Source organism: Chrysochloris asiatica, unplaced genomic scaffold, assembly GCF_000296735.1.
Source record: "Chrysochloris asiatica unplaced genomic scaffold, ChrAsi1.0 scaffold00056, whole genome shotgun sequence".
Taxonomy (NCBI): Eukaryota; Metazoa; Chordata; class Mammalia; order Afrosoricida; family Chrysochloridae; genus Chrysochloris; species Chrysochloris asiatica.
The window spans coordinates 14,748,767-14,769,123 of record NW_006408574.1 but is presented as its reverse complement, the minus strand read 5'-3'; the positions used below and the strand labels follow the sequence as shown (position 1 = coordinate 14,769,123).

The 20,357-nt window shown below is 41.5% G+C and overlaps 1 protein-coding gene across 4 annotated transcripts in view; it reads left to right on the top strand.

Moving 5' to 3' along the window:
• The first annotated feature begins 1,418 nt into the window (after nucleotides 1-1,418).
• LOC102812524 (receptor-type tyrosine-protein phosphatase delta-like) overlaps nucleotides 1,419-20,357 on the top strand; it is a 560,069-nt gene continuing 541,130 nt past the window's right edge. For all 4 annotated transcript variants that reach the window (XM_006863766.1, XM_006863768.1, XM_006863767.1 and 1 more), the window contains exon 1: nucleotides 1,419-1,522. In XM_006863766.1, coding sequence (XP_006863828.1) covers nucleotides 1,441-1,522 — 82 coding nt within the window. In that variant the 5' untranslated portion in view covers nucleotides 1,419-1,440. The remainder of the gene's footprint in view (nucleotides 1,523-20,357) is intronic.

Below are 20,357 nucleotides of genomic sequence, written 5' to 3'. Positions count from 1 at the left end.
TGCCACTTGGCCAATCCATCTCATTGGGGGTCTTCCTCTTTTTCTCTGACCCTCCACCTTACCAAACATGATATCCTTCTCCAGCAACTGGTCCTTCCTGACGTTGGGCTTGGTAAAGTGGAGGGTCTGTGAAAAAGAGGAAGACCCCCAGTGAGATGGATCTGCACAGTGACCACAATGGGCCCCAGTGTGAGGACAGCTCAGGGACAGGCAGTGCTTCGTTCTGTTGTGTGTAGGGTCACTATGTGTCGGGCTAGATTACATAGCACCTAACATCAGTAGCTCTGGTAGCGTAGTGGTTACGAATCGGACTGTGAACTGCAAGGTCAGCAGTTCGAAACTACCAGCGGTTCCGTGGGAGAAAGATGAGGTGTTCTGCTCCCGTAAAGATTTACAGCCTCGGAAACCATGTGCAGGGTCGCTATGAGTCGGAACCGACTCCATGGCACTTAACAACAACAACAACATCAGCAACAGCAACAGATCTGGTGTGATGCTGTAGGATAGGCCCTGGGCTGCTAACTGCAGGGCCAATGGTTCGATCCCACTAGCCTCTCCTTGGAAACCTTTTGCAGGCAGGGTCACTATGAGTCAAACTGACTGGACGATACTTATCATCAGCAACTTGCATGCATTGTAGCAGTCATATTTTCCCTATTAACCTGGGAACCCATCAAAGATGAACTCTAACACACCTTTGTACCCCTTGACACTGAGACACTCTCGGATGTCTTGCTCACAGTAGGCTCTCTAAAAATAGTTACGACATTTTGATTTTAAGATTGAGAAAACTAAGCCTTTGCCCAAGAGGCATATAAAAATCTTGTTAAATCAAACAGGCTCATGCTAACTATTGTTTTCACTTACTAAAGCCAAACTAGACTTGAATGTTGATGCGTCTTTAGGGAAGATGCCAAATGTGCTAGTAGAAAAATTCCAGCCTCTACCATTTAGCTGGAGAAGGTGAATTAGTTTTGCCATTTTACCTGGTGCCAGCAAAGCGGCTTCCATTATTCTGTCAGTAATAGACTTTTATCCTGCATGATGGAACTTTTCTGAAATGTCTTCTGTAGCACTAGTGTGCTCTCCTCAACGAGGTTTCCATGTAATGTTTCATCAGAGCTGACAGTTCCTTACTCAGAGTGGCTCCAAAGGTGACACAGAGAAGGAAATGCAAGGTAGTTGGCTTGAAAAGAGATCCCAGGGTGTACCAAAAAGGCAACCCAGGACAGTGTATTGTATATTTGAACAATGGCTTGTGCCCCTCATGCTGTGGTGGGGATGGATCTAGGGGAGAGAGTGAGCAAAATCTAAATGACTGTTTTCTTTCCCTTCCTTTCTCTACCTGCCCCTTTTGCAGGCTCTGAAAGTGTTCCAGTTGAAATTTCGGACGAACAGACTCACTCAGTCTTGGAAGCAGTGATTCCAGGCTGCCTGAGCATGCTGCTACCACGCTGTAGGATGGCACGCTTCGCCAGGCCGCTGCTGCTGCTCACGTTCTTTCTCTGCACGGAAGCTGAGAGTAAGGCATTCTCTCTTCTCTGAGGGGCTGTAACTGGTAATGAATGGTGTGCTTGCAGTTGGCACCAGGCTCAAGGCCTCTGAATACATTTCCTTTGGAAGTAAATCCTGAGACACTGTGGGGTCCTCCTTGGCAACCAGCCAGCTTTTGAATGAGTTTATTGATGGGGCTTCCTTGTCATTTCCTCTTCTGTTTATTGCTCCTTTTCTTATGCATCTGAGAACTGCTACTGTATTTTTGCTTTGCTTTTCCTCCACAACCTTACCAACCTGGAGGCCAAGATATTATGAGAGTGCTCCTGTAACTCAGATGGAAGGGTAACCAGTTGGTGGTGCCAATAAGTAAACTTTGTTCAGACCCATTAGAAATGACTTGGTTTTGTGGATATTTCTATGTTTGGAAAAATGCACAATGTCACATTGAGCCCAATTAAACTTGCAAGCCCCTCGTAGCTGTCACAGCAGCTGTTCTCACGTACTGTTTCCGACAGCTGTCCGGGAGTACAGGACTCAAACAAATCAAGCGAACTGACAGCTTTGTGGCTGGATGAAGGGCGTGTTCAGTGCGAGGAGAATTCTGTGGCGGGCACCTCCCAAAGTTTGTGTTATGGGACTGGATTTCTGAAACTGAGATATTTGTCAATTAACTTGCCAGTTCATGAGAAGATAATATCGCCTTTGCAGTTACAGCAGCATTAGCTCTACTATGTTTTCTTGTGTTGATTTTTCCCATCTGGCTTTTGGCCTTTGTGGAGTGAGAGTGGGTCTTATACTCACTTGGCATGTCTGGATTCTTGATGGTGGCTTAGCTTATTGGAGAGTTGGCCATTCTCTTTGGGAGTCCCCAGGAATCATTAAAATGTGTAACATCTGTGTCTGTCTCCTTGAGATAAAGTTTGATTCACACTAAGTATGTTTCAGAGTCCTGGGGTGGCACTGTAAGATAAACACTGGGTCACAAGTTGGTGTCAACTGCAAGCTCAGTGGTTCAAACTCTCCAGCCACTCCTCAGAAACTCTATACAGGGGTGCTATGAGTTGGAACCAACTTGATGGCACTTACCAACAACAGCAAGAGTGTTTCAAAGACCAGGACACTGTGTTATCTTGACTTCTATGTATTAATTGCATTTTGACAATAATTCTCTCAATAACAGCCAATTTCTTTATGTAAGTAGGGGCTCTATTTATAGAAAAAATGCTTTTTAACGAGTAAAGGGAATATGCTCATAGGGGTATAAATATGTGTGTGTGTGTAACATGCATGTTTTGAACATAGCGTTCTCTACTTTATAATATATATAGTCTCCAAATAAGCACTTAGGACTGTTGGTTTAAGGTGAAGCCAAGCAATTTCTAGAATAATGCCAATACGTAATGAACTGGGAAAAGACCCAAATATAAGATGCTCTTGCTACTTTAAAGTAGTTTATGTCAAAACCCATTTTAAAGTTGAAGTCTGTATTTAGTTCATTAAAAAAAAAAAAGAAAGAAAATCAGGCAGATGGCTTTATTTTTTTTCTGTTTTGGCTACAGTGAAAAAGTAAGTTGTTTGACTATTGTTAAGTTTTGGCAAAAGCATATTAAGAGCCTGGAAACCCACTATAATACCAGATGGCACCTAGAGATTTTCTTAATGTTAGTAGATTTGAGGAGTCTTCAAATAATTTGTGGGAAAAGTCCATTATCGTTGCATTGCATTTTTTTGTGAACTTTTGGAAGCCCCTTCCTATAACTATCATATATCCATGAAGCTATTCTTCCAGATAGGTAAAAAATGTTCTGTTCAACAGCTGTACTGTTGCTTATTCTCTGGAAGGAAGTGGCAAGCAGATGTCAAGATTTTAAGAAATAAGTACGATATCTTTTCACAAATAATGCACTCATTATAGTTTTTGCAAATTTAGCAACTGCATTATGAGTTAATCCTCTGCCTGTACTACAGAACCCTGGTGTGGCGCTGTGACTACAAGGTCAGTTTGAACTGCAAGGTTGGTGGTTCAAATCCACGAGCTACTCCTCAGCAACCGTTTAAAAGGTCATTATGAAAGGGAGCTTTGGTAGTGTAGTGGTTATGAATTGGGCTGTGAACCTCAAGGTCAGAAGTGACTCCACGGCACACACATAACCATAACAAAAACCATAAATCAGAACACATGCCACAGCACTAAACAACAAAAACTCTGCATGTGCTCTTATTTATAGGGATGCATTATTTTTGAAAACAACATGCTTTAAACAGAATGAGTTGAAGAAGACCCTTTACCACAGAGCTTTTTACCTTTTCCTCCTTCTGTTGTCCTTCCCTTCTCTCTCTCCCTCTACATCACACTCGCTATGTGTTGCCATCCTATGGAAGAAATTGCAGAACCTTGTTTGGCAATTTTTAGTTAAATTAAGGTGTGTTTACCATGTTGTATGTTTCTGTGAGAACCAGCTCTGAAGTTCAAGGTATAACTTGAAAAAGTAAACATTCTCTCCTAGTCCCTTAGTCTTCCTATTACAACTCAAACGGGAGTGACAGCTGTTGCTTCGTCAAATTTACTTTGCTTCACTTTGCCCTTGTTACTTCAGCTAGATTTAGTCTGTTTTCTCTTCAATGATTCACATGGCTTTGTTGACAAAGCCTGTGTATCCTGAGAGGTCCAGGTGAAAGAGGAAAACTTAGCCATATTTTGGGTCCATTTTACAAAGAAAGGAGGATAGCCAGTAGTAGTCTCCCAGAAGCTACTTGTGGTTGATGGAAGGAAGCACTTGTTAGAGCTAGAAACTAAAGTTTAGTCTAACGAACGATTGGCAAATGGGGTCTACATGGTCACCCTGTTAAATTATGCCAATTAACTCATGTCATTGCCTGAGTGTGAAACAGAGACGAAACTTAAGATATAAGTTGTTATTGTTAAGTAACGTGGAGTTGGTTCCGACTCATAGTGACCCTGCACAGGGTTTCTGAGGCTGTACATCTTTACGGGAGCAGAAAGCCCTCATCTTTCTCCCACGAAACAGCTGGTAGTTTGGAACTGCCGACCTTAAGGTTAGCTTCCCAATTTGTAACCACTATAAACTTGCTTTCTTCCTCCTCACGTGCAGTTAACATTTCTCAGGTGTCTATTACCTGGGCTACTTGTATGTTTCCATATGCCTTCATTAGCCCAGCAAGTTATATCTGTTTCTCCTTTATTGAACTGTTTTTATTGTTGTTGTTGTTGTTGTTATTGTGTTCGTCCAAGAGCTCAAGAGTTATATTTCAAAATTTAATAGGAGTTTATCAGAGCCAGTTGAGCATTTGGGGTAGAACTGAGGGAAATAACGTGATTTCGTATTTTCTTTTTTTTTTCTCTTCTGAAAAAGGACTGTGTGGTGATGAGAGCTTGCAGGGTCTTGATGGAGACCACTCTAATTTACCAGGTTAATCTCATTTGTTCAGCCTCCTTTTGAAATGACTAACTCCAGAGAGTAGAGGAGTCAGGATTATAATCTGGCTGTGGCAAATGCCATCGCGAAGTATTAAGTATAGTGTTGCATTAAGTACGAGCACTCTATGAGCCTTGGTTTAAACTCAGGTTGAAAATTGTGATAATATCCTTTTAGCAGAAAATTACAGTATTTGCCATTTTCAATTTAAAATGCCCTACATATCCCCCCCGATTATCTTTAAAGGTTAAATTTGTGTCTGGCGCTTGTTTCTGTTCATGCCTGGGTCTGGAATACTTGGAATGCTTTTGTGTGTTGTATCCTGAATGCATGTTCACATGGTAGAGTTGTGGACTCAGGGGAAAGCTAGAGATATAGGTCACATTTAGGAATATGAATAGCTCTTCCTCAGACAGGACCAATTCGTTTTCTGATTTAAGTAGCTACTGAGTCTGATTGCAACTCATTCAGCAAACGACATATACATCAAAGTAAAGCATGGTTTTAGTATCATCTTGGGATGAAATTTTGTTTTTGGATGAGTTTTCATAATAGCTCGTTAGTTTTATTTCACATGTAGCTTTGCTAGTTTGCTATTTCAAAACAGAACTAGATGTGTAGAGCAAGACACCGCTGTTAGCGTCCTTCTGTCAGACCAGTTGTATGCTAAATAAAATTGCTTACATCTTACTGGTTCTTTCCAAACCTTAATTTACCCTATGGCCACTTTGATTGTTCTTGAGTAGTAACTGGTTTTCTGTTAAGAACTCAACTCTTGATAGTTTAAGTCTTCACATTGGTTAGTTCACCCACTTGGTGAACTTCATTGACCTTCCTTATTACCCATAAGGAACCTGGGCTGTAATCACTGCATACAACTCACAATTATTATATACGTGTATCCAGTAGCTCTTCTGTATGTCCCTGGTATTAAAAAAATAATAGACTGACGTCTGTGCAGTACAATAACTTATTTCCTGATAGGGAGAATAAGGGAATGGTTAAGAATGTGTGCTCAGAAGCCAAAGTCTGGATTTGAATTCTGGCTGCTGTTTGATAACCTGGAGCAAGTCACATTATGCTCTATGCCTCAGTTTACCTTTCTTTCAAATGTGGCTGCTGCTACTGCTGTTAGCTCTTGGGTTTCTGTAAGAATGAAATGACTTAATATAGCACATAGAGATCAGCAGATGGAACATAGCAGGTATACTAGAGATATTAGATGTTATTTTATCAGCATTGAAAAATATTCAGATTTTTCAAATTTACTTGTGCTTGGTACCATGGTAAAATTCTTTTATTTTGGTCCACAGGGTAACACAATTTGCATGGTTGATAAGCTTTGTTTTTCTCTTAGCATATTTGAATTCCCAACTTGACTGTCTACAAAATCCTGTGCAATAGCAGATCCTTACAAACCCTTTCCCCCTGGAATTAAACTTCCCTTGAATATTAACAGTGGAAAATATGAAGCATATCTGCATAAGTCCAGCATCAATAAAAAAAATTTTTAAACTTCTTCTAGAATTACCAGTTGATAATTAATTTGGCTTGTTTCTGATGGATAATGGAAGGAGTTCCATTTTTTCTGTACTATTGGTTTTGCAATGCATTTTCTTGAGCCAATTTGAGAAGGAGAAGTTGTAAATATTTACTCTAAGCAAATAAAAAATACAACTGGCCAGGGACCCAGAAACTGGAGATAGAAAACTTGGTCAGCCAGACAGTGAATGGCTGTGGAGATGACTAGGTCTCGTTAGAATAATGTTGTTAATGTCGTTGAGTTGATTCTCATCCATAGTAACTCTGTATAATATTTCCAGGGAGCGACTGGTGAGTTTGAACTGTGGTTCAAACCAACCTGTGGTCGAGTGCTTATCCAATAGCATCACACCAGGAAATATTAAACTTAAAGAAAGGAGGAAAGATGTGCTTGAAGAGCAGGTTTGTATTTTTGCAGAAATCACTGCTGAGAAGCAGCTGAGGTCAAATGGTGAGACTTTCTAAATTGAAGTCAGAAATGGAAAGAACGCCTTACTTACGTTGTTCGAATACACATAGATTTCCAGCAGACAGAACCAGTTCCCACTGGGGACTTTTGTATCTCACTAAAAGTGTCTTTTCATTTTTATTTTAGCTTAGGAATGGATGTTATTCCCCATACTTCACACCACTTAACCATCCTTTAAAAGTGATGGGGAACCTCCAGCCCATGGGCAATATGATTGAGTTGAATCAAACTCATAGTGACCCCATACAGAGTTTTTGGGGAGCGACTGGTGGGGTTTGAACTGTCGACTTTGTGGTTTCGGGGTTTGGGGGGGGAGGGCAGGAGGGACTCTAATGCTTATCCTAATGCCGCACCAGGACTCTTTCTCAGGCCCTCGGAATCATTTGTCCCTGCCAAGGTAACCACAGTTCCAGCCATCATGTTGAGGGTGACTTAATTAAACGTTCGACCAAATAAATAAGACTAATTGTTAAGTTGATACATTTGTATGACCCTCGATTGATGTTATAAATTTTGGCAGGAAAAAAGGTTCCCTACCCCTGCTTTAAAAGGTAAACTGTTTGAGGGGAGGACAGCAGTGTTGTAAAATTGTTGTTGTTGTTATGTGCCGTGGAGTTGGTTCTGACTCATAGCGACCCTGTACAGGGTTTCTGAGGCTGTAAATCTTTATGGGATCAGAAAGCCTCATCTTTCTCCCGTGGAACAGCTGGTAGTTTTGAACTGCTGACCTTAAGGTTCACAGCCCGATTCATAAACGCTACGCTGTCAGAGCTCCTTGTTGTAATTAGAGTAGGGTAATTGTACAAATGGGGCTAAATATAATAAACACTGTTGGACGATGCTCCTAAATAGGTGAACTGGACTGTTTAAAATATGAATTCTTATCTCAGTCAAATGTTCCAAAAAAAAAAAAAAAAGAAAAGAAAGATAAATAGATAAATGTGTGCTTAACCCAGGCCTTGGTTAGAGCCCCGTTGGTGAGTACAATTTATAAAGAAACTGTTGGGGTTTTTTTGTGTTTTTTTTTGGCCAGTTAGAAAAGGCTTACTCATTTAGGAGAAGAGAGAGAAAGCCAGTGAGTTTGCCATGTTTGTCAGAGCCTGCCTTGTTTTTGCCTTCTGAATTTACTGGAGTGTAGCAAAACGAAAGCCTCCCTTCCCTGGCTCTGTCTTCCCTTCACTTGGAAGTCTCTAAATTAGCAACACCCAGCTGTCTGCAGTAGGGAAAATATTCCAGCGATTTCACTGATCTCTTTGGCCCTGTTACTGGTATTTTAGCCTGTGTATGAATTGAGTTGTGTGTCTCCCCCACGCCCCTGCCCCAATATGTATCTTAAATCCTAACTTGTGTTGTCTGTGGTGATAATCCCATCTGGAAATGGATTATGTTATTTATGTTAATGAGGCAGGTTTAGAGTAGGGTATGTTTTGAGTCAGTCTCTTTTGAGATATAATGGAGATTAAACCAGCAAACCAAGAACAGAGATTGGGCAAGAGATGGGTCAAACCACCTGATGAAACTCATCCAAGTGTCGAAGCATAAAAAAACTTTCCTCCAGTGCCAACAGAAAGCTGGTCCCCTGAACTGGGTCTTCCACCCTGCTAACTGTGAGAACATTGGTGTTGTTGTTAGGTGCCATTGAGTTGGTACTGACCCATAGCGACCTTATGCACAGCAAAACGAAACACTGACCGATCCTGGGCCAACCTCACTACTGTTGCCACGCTTGAGTCCACCGATGCTGCCATTTGGCCAATTCATCTCGTTGGGTGTCTTCCTCTTATTCTCTGAGCTTCCACCTTACCAAACATACTATCCTTCTCCAGTGACTGGTCCCTCCTGACAATATGTCCAAAGTATAAGAGACGAAGTTTGGCCATCTTGGCCTCCAAGGTGTACTCTGGCTGCACTTCTTCCAAAACGCATCTGTTGGTTCTTTTGGCAACCCATGGCACTTTCAGTATTCTCCTCCAACACCACAACTCAAAAGCATCAATTCTTCTACGATCTTCCTTATTCACTGTCCAGCTTTCGCATGCATGTGAGGCTATTGAAAATACCATGGCTTGGGTCAGGTGCACCTTAGTGCTCAAGCTGAACATCTTTGATCTTCAACACTTCAAAGAAGTCTTGTGCAGCAGATTTGCCTAATGCAATACGTCGTCTGATTTCTTGACTGCTGCTTCTGTGAGTGTTGATAGTTGATCCAAGAAGAATGAAGTCCTTGACAACTTCAATCTTTTCTCCATTGATAAGATGTTGTTTATTGGTCTAGTGGTGAGGATTTTTGTTTTCTTTACATTGAGATGCAATCCATACTGAAGGCTGTGCTCTTTGATCTTCATCAGTTAATATTCTAATATTAATCTTTGTTTATTAAAGCCAACAAAAAAGCAGATATATAGATAAATAAGAAAACCTGGGAGTTCTGGTATGTCGCTGTTGGTAAGCGCTAGGCTGCTAACCACAAGGTTGGTGGTTTAAACCCACCAGCCACTCCTATACAGGGTTGCTATACAATAGCAATAACAATAACAAAACAACCTCATTGTGGATCTTTCTCTGGCTCTCTGATTTAATTGCTTTCAGTGGAGCTGTACCTATCTGGTAAGGTCAGCAAATGTGCAATTTAAATCATCTTTTTGGAGTAAAATGGGACTTGCTGGATTTCTACTCTAGCGTAGACACTGAGGAAATAATTCTAGAAGCTGAATTATGTAAAGAGACACGTGGCATCAGGATTGGAGGAAGAGTCATTAACAACCCGTGGTACAACAAGATGATACAACCTTGCTTACTGAAAGTTAAGAGGACTTAAAATGCTTACTGATGAAGATCAAAGACCATGGTTTTCAGTATGGGTTGCACCTCAATTTAAAGAAACAGAAATTCTCACCACTGGACCTATAAATACCATCAAGGTAAATGGAGAAATGACTGAAGTTGTAAAAGATTTGATTTTGCTAGGATCAATCACCAACCGTCATGGAAGCAGCAGTCAAGAAATCAAATGACATATTGCGTTAGGCCAATCTGCTTCACAAGACTTCTTTAAAGTATTTAAGAGTAAAGATACCAGTTTGAGAATTAAGGTGTGCCGTACCCAAGCCATGGTATTTTCAATAGTCTTATATGCATGTGAAAGTTGAACAATGAATAAAGAAGACTGTTGAAGAATTGATGCATTTGAGTTATGGTGTTGGAGGAGAATATTAAAAGTACCAGGGACTGCCAAAAGAACACACCAATCTGTGTTGGAAGAGTAGTCAGAGTGCTCCTTGGAAGCCAGGATGGCCAGACTTTGTCTCTCATACTTAAGACATATTATCATAGGAGGGACCAGTCACTGGAGAAGGACATCATGCTTGGTTAAGTGGAGAGCCAGCCAAAAAAAAGGAAGACCGCCAACAAGATGGATCAGCACAGTGCCAGCAGTAATGGGCTCAAGTGTAGCAGAGATTGTGAGATTGTCACAAGACTGGGCAATGTTTTCTTCTTTTGTGCATAGGGTTGCTATGAGTTGGTATGGACTCCAAAGCACCTAACATCATCAACAATAATGATGACATTTATTATCTCTGATCTCCATTTGTGATGAAACTTTAAACTCAGAGGATGGATCAGTATTGAAATGATCCATGAGTCAGTTGTTTTTATGGTCTGGTGATAATTTGTTCCCAGTGTTCTATGATCTCTGCATTGCTTTTCCTCCTCATTTCTTAGTTTCCTTCATCCTTATCATTCAGCTAGTATTTACAGGAGATGCTTCCTATATTCTTGACTGGTTTGGGGACCCTGACTCCTCCTGCCTAAATTATTTAGTTCACTCAGGAAATTCCAAGCGAGTATCCCTCTTGAAATGAAAAATCAGAGAGAAAAATGGTCCTAGGGAGGAACGCCACATTCATTGTCCTGTCGTCTTGTATTTATTTCTTTGCTTCAGTTTGTTTTAACTTCATTTGCTCCTTTCCAAACTATTATGTGCATACTTACATACATGTAGTTTCATGTGTGTGTGTCTGTATGTGTGTATATATCTGCTATGTGGAAATTTGGAGTCCTGGTTTAGCGCTGGACTGATAATTGCAAACTTGGCAGTTCAAACTCACCATCTGCTCCCTGGAAACCCTATACAGGTCTCTATGAGTCAGAATCAACTTGCTGGCAGTTAACAATAGCTGCATGCAGAGTGTTTGCTGTATAAACTGATGGGGATCGAAATATTTTTTTTTTTAAGTCTAGTTCTATGCCAATTTGTAGTCTATCAGTAAATTCCATGGGTTAGGTTTCAGGAATTTCTCAGGTAATATTGAGACTGTCTCCAGGCAGTAATGTTTAAGAATCTGGGCTCCAGAGCTGGAGTGTTTGCCTCTAAGTCCTGTCTCTTCCACAGTTACTCTGCCATCGGCCCAGCTACTGATTTTCCTTGCTTCTTCAGTTCAGTAGAATGAAGATTAAAATGACTAAGACTTTATAGCGTTATCATGAAGATTAAATTAAGACATGGTTGCAAAGCCTCTTGAATAATAGGATTAAATTTTCACTGGATTTTAGTTGCTATTATACTGCTGTTTCCCACCCCCCCCCCATCAGCTTACATCATTTCCAAATTAAAAGCATCCTTCCTTTGATCTCTGTTGATATTTATTCATTATCCCATTAACCTCATAATTTGAGCAGTATCTTATTAAAAAATGTGAAGATGTAGCTTTATATACATTTAGGATTTCAAAGGACGTTGACAGACTGATTCTTGCATGTATGTCATAAATGTCTAGGAGTCTCTGTTGACTCACTGGGTTCAGCGTTGCAGCAGTAATTGAAAGATCGGATTTCAGAGTCCCCAGATACTCTGTGGGAGAGAGATGTGGCAAGCTGTTTTTGTAAAGGTTGACAGTCTTGAAAACTTTCTGGAGCAGTTCGACCCTGCCCTATTGGATGTCACCCTGAGCTGAAATCCACTCCACAGTAGTATGATGTGTTTTAATGGGTAGGAGACCCTGTGTGATGCAAAATGTTAAAGCAGGATGCTGTTAACTGAAAGCTGGGAGGTTCCTCAGAAGAAAGGTTTGGTCATTTACGTCCCCAAAAAAGCCCAGCGTGGAAACCCTGTGGAGCACAGTTCTACTCTGACACCCATGGGTTATCATGAGTTGGAGTGTAACCAACATACACTAATTGTTAGTAACAGCGTATTGGACATATATTTTGTGCCAGACATTGAGTTGGTGACCAGGATACTTGAGAAAGAGAGAGGGGCCCCTGTCCAGACAGGACAAAAAGTCTATGGGCAAACCAATATCTTTAGCTTAAAGAAAGCACACAATACATTACTTTGAGCTAAAATTAACGGAAAGCATAAACAAACCTATTAAACCATACATATACTTTCAGTTATTTTTCTTAGTTTTTGTGTTTTTTTTTTGCTTTGGTTGTTAATGTTTAAATTTCTTATAAATGAAGAAGAGAGAAAACTACAAATCCTTATAAAGGCGTAAGGGAGAAACATAAATTGCTGCTGTTCGTGTATCACTAAAAAGGCATTATACATTTAAGTTATAACGATTTCAAGTTGATACAATGAAACTTCCTAGTTTCTGTATTTATCTCTTCAAAGTAAATTGAAGTCACAACACTTAAATTAAAAGAAATAGTATTTCATTCAGCAAATGCTTCTTATGTGTCTTAGCCAAGCCAGACCTGTACTCTGGTATTCGCTGAACATATGTCCTAAGTTGGGTCTAGACAGGGAAAGGGAAGAGACAAGGTTGGGGAAAAAAAATAAACAGTTCTATCTTGGAGGATGCTATGAAGGGCATAAAACAGGTGGTAAAATGAGAAAGTCATGGGAGGAGGGGTTAGCAGAGGGGCGGGGGTAGGCTTCAGTTGGAGGGGACTTCATTATCTTTTGGAGGGTATTGTTCCCAGGGCTTCTAGTGGTAGCTCTCCCCTTTGAGAGAGGGGTCTTACCTTCTGCAGATGAAGAAGACAGACACAGAGTGAGAAAAGGGTTATTATAGGAGAGCCTTGTAGGGGGAAATTTGTTGTTGTTGTTACATGCCATTGAGTCATTTCCTACTCTTAGCTACCCTGTGTAGGGTTTCTGAGGAACAGCTGGTGGGTTTGAACTGCTGACCTTGTGGTTTGCAGTCCAGTGCTGATCCACAGCACCACACCAGAAGTAAGGGGAAATAAGTGGCTGAATGCAACACGTATTGCATTAGGCAAATCTGCTGCACAAGATCTTCCTAAAGTTTTGAAGAGCAAAGATGTCAGCTTGAGGACTAAGGTGTGCCTGACCCAAGCCATGGTATTTTCAATAACCTCATATGCGTGCGCAAGCTGGACAGTGAATAAGGAAGACTGTAGAAGAATTGATGCTTTTGAGTTATGGTGTCAGAGGAGAATATTGAAAGTACCATGGGCTGCCAAAAGAACAAACCAATCTGTGTTGGAAGAAGTGCTGCCAGAGTGCTCCTTGGAGGTCAGGATGGCCAAACTTTGTCTCTCATACTTAGGTCATATTGTTAGGAGGGACCAGTCGCTGCAGAAGGATATCATGTTTGGTAAGGTGGAGGGTCAGAGAAAAAGAGGAAGACCCCCAATGAGATGGATTGGCAAAGTGGCAGCATCAATGGGCTCAAGCTTGGTGACAATTGTAAGGTTGGCACAGGACTGGGCAGTGTTTTGTTCTATTGTGCATCGGGTTACTATGAGTCGGTGCTGACTCGATGGCACCTAACAACAACAACACATCACTTTGGAGTCCTGGTATGGTGCTGTGGGTTAATGCTCTGGACTGCAAGGTCAGTTTGTACCTCAAGGTTAGTTTGAACTTCAAGGTCAGTGGTTGAAGCTCATTATCTGCTCCTTGGAAACCCTATACAGGGTTACTTTGAGTTGAAACAGACTTTGATGGCACTTAACAACAACAACAAATGCCACACCTAGCACCCTGTCACTCCCCCCGCCCCCCTCCCAGCAAAGGCTTTGCTGGAGTTTAAACAGTTTTGGGTAGAAGGAGGCATCATGTTTATTCATAGACATAGGTGGGGATTTCTATGGGTGGAACCTGCTCCACTTCACTTAACAACACCATGGCAACTGGGAAGCCTGATGACTGAACCGTGGACTCTGAACCACAAGGTGGGCAATTTCGGTGCTTGTACAGCAATTCTTCAAGAGGGATTCCATCTCTAGGGCCTTTGTAGGAGCAGATACAGCTTATATGGAATGTCCCAGGATGCATCACTCCTCAAGATTTAGGTTCCAGCCTCTCCCAGGGGCTGATATTCTGCCTCTTCCCCAAGAAAAGGTCATTGTTTAAGACTGTGGTAATGGTTTGCCATGGAGTAAAATTGACTGGTCACAACCATGTATCAGGTTTCCGAGGCTGTAAACCTTTCATTGAGCAGAAAGTCTCATCTTTCTCCCATGGAGTTGCTGTTGGGTTTGATCTTGTAGCCTAGAGCCCAAGGAGTTACCCACTTTATGCACAAGGCACTAAACTACAGAGATCTTGTGGGTGATCTGTTTATAGTAAACAGACTGTAAAAATGGCTAGGGTGTGGGGATTAATGGCTTCAATCCTCCAAGAGACCCCCTAGGCTCCCAGTCAGGGAGACTTGGAGAAATCAAGCTGATGTTGTGAACTGAGTTACATGTGGTCCTCAGCTGGGCCCTTCATAGCTGCTCAGGGGGCTTCAGAGGTGGCTATGGGACTACACTTCTTAGAAATATCGCCCAATGAGAATCTACTCAATGGACATTTTCTGTTGTTGTTAAGTGCAGTAGAGTCCCTATTCTGAGTGACCATGTATAGCGTTTCTGAGGAGCTGTTGGTGAGCTTGAACCACTGACTGTGCAGTCCAGTGCATTATGCTGTAGCAGCCAGTGTATCAGGACTAAAGGAACATTCACTGAGCTCCTATTACACATGCTCCTGGCACTGGGCTTACAGTGGAGAAATAAAGGGACATCCTGCTGGTGGGGCAGTGTTGGCTTTCCTAGTTACTCTTCCTGAGAGCTTCCCTAGGCTCCCTGCCTTAGCATTGCTGGGGACATTTAAGCTAAAGGAAGGAAGGAAGTCAGTCGGTTTTTTTTTTTTTGGTTTTTTTTTTTAGAAACCTAAATGCATAGAGAAATAAGTGTAACTGGAACTATTAGGAGTAGATATAATTCATGTTGGGTAGTATCCACTTGCATTTATCTGGAAGGCATTGCAAAGAGGCGGTAGTGAGCATGAGTCACATAGGTATCCCCATTACCTGGTGCTGCCACAACAGAACTATCCCAAGTGGATAACCTTATGTATAGGAGTCAAGAAGTCCAAATGCAGAGTGCAGGCTCTGTGGTTAAGCGCCATCTCATCAGCTCCAGGAGTCCCGGTGTAGTGCTGTAGGTTAATGCACTGGACTGCAAAGTCGGTTTGAACCCCAAGGTTGTCAGTTCAAGCTCATCAGTTGCTCCTTGGAAACCTATACAGGGTCATGGTGGGTCAGAACCGATTTGATGGCACTTAACAACGACAAAGTCAGTTCTGACTCAGCCTGCCCTGTATAAGGTCTTCTGAGGGGTGGCTGGTGAGTTTGAATCTCTGACCTTGTGATTTAAACCAACCATGCTGTCCAGGGCTTACCGTACAGTGCCACAAGAAGGGTTTTCTCAGTCTGTTGCTTCTAGAAAAAGATACTTGTCTCCTTAGCTTCTACTTCTAGTTCCTCCCTCTCCTCTGCTCAATTGTTTCATCTCTTTTGTACCTCAAAAGAGATTGACAGAAGACACACCCTAAACTATTTCTGCCCTGTTAGCATGACAAAGACAGCCCATCCCAAATGGAATCATAACCAGGGACATAGAAGTTAGGGTTTACAGTGCATAATTTTTAGGGAACTTAGTTCAATACCCAACAGGCCATTGCCCTGTTAATGGCTCAGGAGATAGCATCCCACCAGGACTCTTGCTGGATTGCAGGGTTCTTACTGTGGCTCTATAGGATCAACACTGGACCGCAAACCACAAGGTCAGCAGTTCAAACCCACCAGCTGCTCCTTGGAAACCTGATGCAGTGTTACTCGAAGGCACTTACCAACAAGAGTAGACCATTGGGGAAATGGAGTCACTGAGGACCTGCTATCCGTTTTCCAGGCAGAGTGTGAGGTGCCTGTTCCTGGAAACAATACAATTCTGTGACAGAATGCCTAAGGTGAACAATCTTTGCTAAACTACATACTAGGGACTCTTTGACATGAAGCGGACTTTGTAAAAGACACAAAGTTCAAAAAGGCAGATGGCCTGAGTGGGTCACCCCAACTCCATGGGCACAGACATGTGCATGCTAGGAGAATTAAAACTGTTTCCCATTTTGAAAAAGGTCCAGGTCAGAACAACCAGGTAGTTGGAACAGTGATTGCAAAAGCTCAAAGAAGCCTAGCATGTTCAAAGGGCAAAGAAAAGTCCAGGAGATTGAAGGGCAATGATTGATTGAAGGTAGGAGAGGCCAGGTCACCTGCAGTCTGCAGCCATACATTAACCAATCATGGTCTTTTCAGCTGCCCCATATGCATGTGAATCAGGAAGACTGAAGAATCGAAGCCTGTGAATTAAGGTGTTGGTCAGGAAAACTGAATGTAGCATTGTTGTTGTTATGTGCTGTGGCGTAGGTTCTGACTCAGAGCGACCCTACACAGGGTTTCCGAGGCTGTCAATCTTTACGGGAGCAGACCACCTCATCTTTCTTCCGTGGAACTGCTGGTAGTTTTGAACTGCTAACCTTGCAGCTTGCAGCCCGATTCATAACCGCTTCGCTACCAGAGCTCCTAGTCATGCTTAGTACAGAGCAAGATCTCTTTAAAGCATTCAAGAGCAAAGATGTCATTCTGAAGACTAAGGTGTGTCTGACCATGGTTTTGCAGTTGCCTCATATGCATGTAATAATTGGACAATGAATAAGGAAGACCACAGTAGAAGAGTTGATGCATTTGAGTTATAATATTAGAGTCCTGGTGTGGCGCTGTGGGCTAATGTGTCAGACTACAATGTCATTTGAACTGCAAGGTCGGTGGTTCAAGCTCACCAGCTGCTTCTTGGAAACCCTATATACAGTGTCGCTATGGGTCAGAATCAACTCGACAACACTTAACAGCACTGGAGAAGAATATTCTCCATGGAGTACCATGGAGTGCAAGAAGAACAAAAAAAATCTATGTTGGAAGAAGTACAGCCAGAATGCTTCCTGGAAGCTAGGATGGCCAGATTCTGTCTCTCATTCTTGAGATCTATTATCAGGAGGGAGTATTTCCTAAAGAAGGACATCATGCTTGGTAAAGTAGAGGGTCAGCAAAAAAGAGGAAGACCCACAGTGACATAGATTGGCACACTGGCAGCAGCAGTGGGCTCAGGCTTAATGATTGTGAGGATGACATAAAAGGTCATATGAGTTTGAAGCAACTATATGGTACCTAACAATAGCAAAGAGCGAAAACGGAGACCCTAGTGAGAAGATTGATATACTGGCTGTAACAACAGACTCAAACAGCACAATTTTGGGAAATCTTGTAAAACTTGAGTTGGATACTATTATGTTTTACTGAAACAAAAGAAAAAAAGAATTCCCCCATAAATAGTGAAGTGAAGATTTGATCCAATCCTCTTATCAAGTTAAATATTCATTATCTAAATGGCTGACTGAAATTTCCTTTGTACCAGCCAATGTGTACTTTGAACACAGAAAGCCTTTGGGTAGTAAACACAGAAATGTCTGCTTTTAGCTTGTTATCTCTGGCTGGTTTTGTTTTTCTTTTAAAGGAGATAATAGTTTTACATTGGAAATATGTAATTAAGTCTGCACTTCCCCTAGGTCACTAGCTATTACTGGAGAGAATTTCGGAGGATGCATATGCTAAACAGGACTCTAATTGGAGAGAGATGGCCAACATACACTTGCTGGATGGAAGGGGACTTTAATAACCCTCTATCTGTGCTTCCATTTAGTCAAGATGAAAGCTTTTTAACAAAAGCTTTCCTGGTAAACCTGTTCCATTTAAGGGGAAAAAAACTTTATTGTTTATGTGATTTAATATATTTAGTTTTTGTTTGAAGCCCAATGGGGATGTAGGGTAATGAATAAAATGAAGATTCTTTAAACTGTACCTCAAATGTGTTTTCTCTCAAATAGTGCAAACAGTAGATGGTGTTAGCAATTAGATTTGGCATCAAGTCTGGGTCTTCTGTGTACATAAAGCTGGATTTTCCATTTGTCTGACCCTTTAGGCATGGGACTGGCTCTCAGGGTCCTCTGAGGTTGAAATGAGTAGTCTGACTGCTTAAGATAAAGTGGAATTCACGAAGGCTTACTTCCCAGCGTATAGAAATGAAATGATTTTGGAGTTTTCCCATGAAATTTTTTTAACGTCTCCCTCATGTAGTAACAGACTGTGAACCTCAAGGTCAGCAGTTCGACACTACGGGCTGTTCTGCAGGAGAAAGATGAGACTTTCTACTCCTGTAAAGATTTACAGCCTAGGAAACCCTGTACAGGGTCGCTATGAGTCAGAACTGACTCCACAGCACATCACAACCACAATGACCATGTATAGTAACAACTGACCTGTCCTGCTATCAGCTAGTATTTTCACCTACTGAGATTATGTTCAGATTTAAATAAAGTACACTTCAGCACAGCAACAAACAAATGAAACAGGCCAAAACTACAACCATATCATAGATTTAGAGCACAACTTGGATACCGAACTTGTAGTAACATTTCTCCATACTGTGTTTATGGTATCAGTGCAGCCTAAAGTTTCTCCATGGTGACGCTATTGATATTTTGTGAGGAGCTGTCCTGAATATTGAAAGATGTATAGCTCCATCCTTGACCTCTACCCAGTAGTACCCTAGGCCCCAGTTGCAGCATCCGAAACACCTCTACACATTTTTAAATCAATCCTGTTAAAATTACTCTGTAGCACAATGGTTGGAACATCATTTGGGGCAGAGGTCAGAAGTCGATACTGCGCTGTCAACTTCTGTGGGGTGGTGTTGGTGTTGTGAAGTGCCATTGAGTTGATTCTGACTCCTGTCAACCCTGTACAGGGTTTCCAAGGAGCAGCTGGTGGGTTTGAACTGCTGACCTTTTGGTTCATAGTCCATTGCTGATCCTACAGCACCGAACCAAGAGTTCTTCCATGAGGTGTGCAAGGGGAGAATTTCATCATAAAGAGAATTAGTCTTTCACAAGTTCTTGTCATCAGAGAAACCTGTGGTGTAGTGTAATGGTTGAAGGAGAATATTGGTGTGGAGATTAGGAAAATAGATGCTGCCCTTTCAGCTGTCATGGATGTGGACCGAGACAATTTCACAGAAACATGATGGGTCTTTGACACGTTCTTGCCTCAGCTATGTAAATTGAGAAAGAGAAATCATGGTTCTGTTTATTACCCGTGCCATTGTACGCAGGCTTTATCTCCTTTTATCTCTGTTTTCTGTTTTGTGGTTTTCGATGTTGGGTGATGATTGGCTTGCTGTGAAGGGGAAATGAGTTAACCATTGTCAGGGCCATAGAGCTGTGCCTCATAAGTGGGAAGCATTAAATGTTAGCCATTGTACTTTTTATATTAGCTATGTATTTATAGTATGTTAATGAAATATGATAAACTATTATGTTTATTTTAGCAATCAAAGGCAAGGACAGCCATCCCCAGGCATGCTCATGATAATAGCTCCTCTTGTATAATTATGGAAGCACTTTATATCCCTTGATGTAATTTGCTCCTGAATATTCATGGAGTAGGCAGGAGACTTTCTATCATTGAGCTTTTCAGATAAAAGAACACAGGAGTGAGATGGAATGACCTGCCTGAATGAAAAGGTGAGTAGGGGATGGGAGGAGCCTAGAAGTCAGCTAACTTGACTTGTGCAGGGACTTAGCAGAACATCTAAAAAGAGTTAATACAAGGACACAACTGGCAAGGCATCTGCTGAAAGTGATGCCATCAATCAAGCCATCCTGTCAACAACCTTCTCTGTTCAACAGAGTTCAGTCATTCATTGAAACAATTACACAGAACTCAGAGACAATACTCACCATTACAGGGTTGACAGGTTACAATTCAGTGTCAGAAATACTCAGGGAACTGAGTTCTTCCATTCAGGACAGTCTTTTTCCTTAGCCTTGCCCACAAGCAGGTCTCAATCTCCCCAGCAGGATGTTACAAAACACTTTTTTTTTTAATTTAAGGTTTTCTATTGTGGATTGAGTGAAAGTTTACAGGGCACATCATCAGTTTCACATTCAACCATTCATATAACTTGTTTCATTACATTGATTATAATTCCCTCCATATACCATCAGTTGAAAGTATTTCTCTTTATCCACTTTAGCTTTTTTTAAAAAACACACAAACAAAAAA